This window comes from Arachis stenosperma, chromosome 10 (assembly GCF_014773155.1).
Source record: "Arachis stenosperma cultivar V10309 chromosome 10, arast.V10309.gnm1.PFL2, whole genome shotgun sequence".
Lineage (NCBI taxonomy): Eukaryota > Viridiplantae > Streptophyta > Magnoliopsida > Fabales > Fabaceae > Arachis > Arachis stenosperma.
The window spans coordinates 25,107,881-25,110,090 of record NC_080386.1 but is presented as its reverse complement, the minus strand read 5'-3'; the positions used below and the strand labels follow the sequence as shown (position 1 = coordinate 25,110,090).

The window sequence follows — 2,210 nt, the reverse complement described above, 5'->3', positions numbered from 1 at the left end:
ATTTTTTATATCTCAAAGTTAATTGTGATAACCTTCAAAAATATATATAATACAAGTTTTTTTTCCGGTGAACATATATAATACAAGTTACTAACCATGAACGTTGTTTTTGTTTCTTAGCAACAATGTTATTTGGATTCTTGAAGGCAATCATTCTTTATTTTTGTGGTTGAAGAAAAGGGTCAATGGCCCAAAAGAAGAAGAAACTAATTAATGCTCAAGTCTACAAACTAAAGACTGGATTTCACGAGTCTCTCTATCAATGACCTGCATTCCACGACCCAAAAAAAAAAAGGAGCAACATGCATTCCAAGTCCAAGAGATAGTTCATGGCTCTAACGAGCAACCGAATCAATAGGTCAACAACTCTATTCGCTTTTAAAAATACTATTTGTACGATAAAATCGGTTCCTAATATATTTATGTATAAATATATTTATAATTTAATTTATTTTTAATATATATTTATACTAATAATTAATTTTAATGATTAATTTTAATGTACACGTAATATAACTCATTTGTTTTATGATGCATATTTTTCCATTGAATGAAATAGAATATGTTAGCCTGATTTTTTATATTACAATAATACTAGATAATCAACCTTTTTCAACCAAAATCAATTAAATTTTAAATTTTAAATAGTAAATCTTTAATCCTTAATAATAAAATTATAAAAAAGTAAATAATTTTTATTATATGTTATTATTGTTATATTATAAAAAAATAATTTTATTTATATTAAATTAATTTTAAATTTTAAAATAAACTAAAACAATCATTTTATTAAAAAAAGATAAGTATTTAAACAAAGATAAGTGTAACAGATTTTTTTTTTTTTAAAAATAAGATAACAAAAATAAGATAAAAAAATAAGTATAAAGATCAACCATGCATCAAAGTCAGTTCAAAGATTCAAAGATTTAGGATTTAGAATCCTAACACCTTCCTCTCTTCCAATTCTAATTCAATTCCATCGGTGTCTCCGATTTTAGAGGGAGAACTTCAACTCTTTTGAGAAAAAAACGAAAAAGTCTTCTTTTTTGGTTTTAGTTAGAATGGGATTGATAGTTGAGGTTGATACCGTAGACGAGGACGCCGCCGTTTTGGTCCCGCCGCCGAACTTCTCAATGGTGGAGGACTGCATTTTCCGATCCAGTTTTCCCACTCCTTCCAATTTCCCTTTTCTCCAAACCCTAAACCTTCGATCCATCATATACTTGTGTCCAGAGCCCTATCCAGAAGAAAATCTGGAGTTTCTTCGATCGCAGAACATTCGGCTCTTTCAATTTGGAATTGAGGGGAAGACGGAGGCTTCTTTACCTATTCTGAGGGATTCAATTATGGAGGCTCTGAAAGTTTTAATTGATGTGAGAAATCACCCAATTTTGATTCATTGCAAACGAGGAAAGCATAGAACAGGTTGCCTTGTTGGCTGCTTGAGAAAATTGCAGAATTGGTGCCTATCTTCTGTGTTTGAGGAGTACCAACGATTTGCTGGTGCTAAATTGAGGAATGGAGATTTAATCTTTATAGATAGGTTTGACATTGTAAGTCTGAAGCAGTGCCTTTACAGTATCATCTACCAGTATCAAGGATATGGTTCGAAGAAGAGACGATTGCTGTATACAGACCAGAACTTGCAGAAACACCAACTGGCATCCTTTTAGTGTGTGTTTGGATTAGCGTTTTTAGATGGAAGTTTGTATAAAATTAATTTTGCAAAATTGATTTTAATTAAAATTGAGTTGGCGGGATTTGAAACCCTTTTCCTTTGTCTATGAAATGGTAGATTTTCTAGTAGTGTCATGGTTCATTTTTACATGCTCCAAGCTCAAAAAAGTTTTAGGTTTTTCAAAGTACGCTAAAGAAACGGTATTTTTTCTTTTTTATCTTTTCTTCTTTCTTTCTCTTTTTATTTTGGTTGTGTTATTGTTTATGTTCCTTCCATTTTTATTTTCTCAGGAACACACACAGAATACAAGAGAATATTTTTTTTATTGTTGGACTTCAGTGTGTAATACAAAATAAATAACCTAAGTTCCAACCCATATGGTCGATGCCGTTTTTTAAAATTGAAATTATTTTTTAACAAATTAAATTTTTTTTAAAAAAAATAATAGTACGGCAGGGCTGAATTGATCTTTAACGCCAAAATCATTTTTTAGTGAATTAAATTTTTTTAAAAAATAACAATACAGCAGTGC

The 2,210-nt window shown here is 29.9% G+C and overlaps 1 protein-coding gene across 1 annotated transcript; it reads left to right on the top strand.

The window, feature by feature from the left end:
* Nucleotides 1-938: 938 nt before the first annotated feature.
* Nucleotides 939-1,817, top strand: LOC130957965 (tyrosine-protein phosphatase DSP5-like). Its single transcript, XM_057884829.1, has one exon. It carries the CDS (start codon nt 1,062-1,064, stop codon nt 1,671-1,673), a length of 612 nt encoding a protein of 203 aa, XP_057740812.1. The 5' UTR covers nt 939-1,061; the 3' UTR covers nt 1,674-1,817.
* Nucleotides 1,818-2,210: the final 393 nt, after the last annotated feature.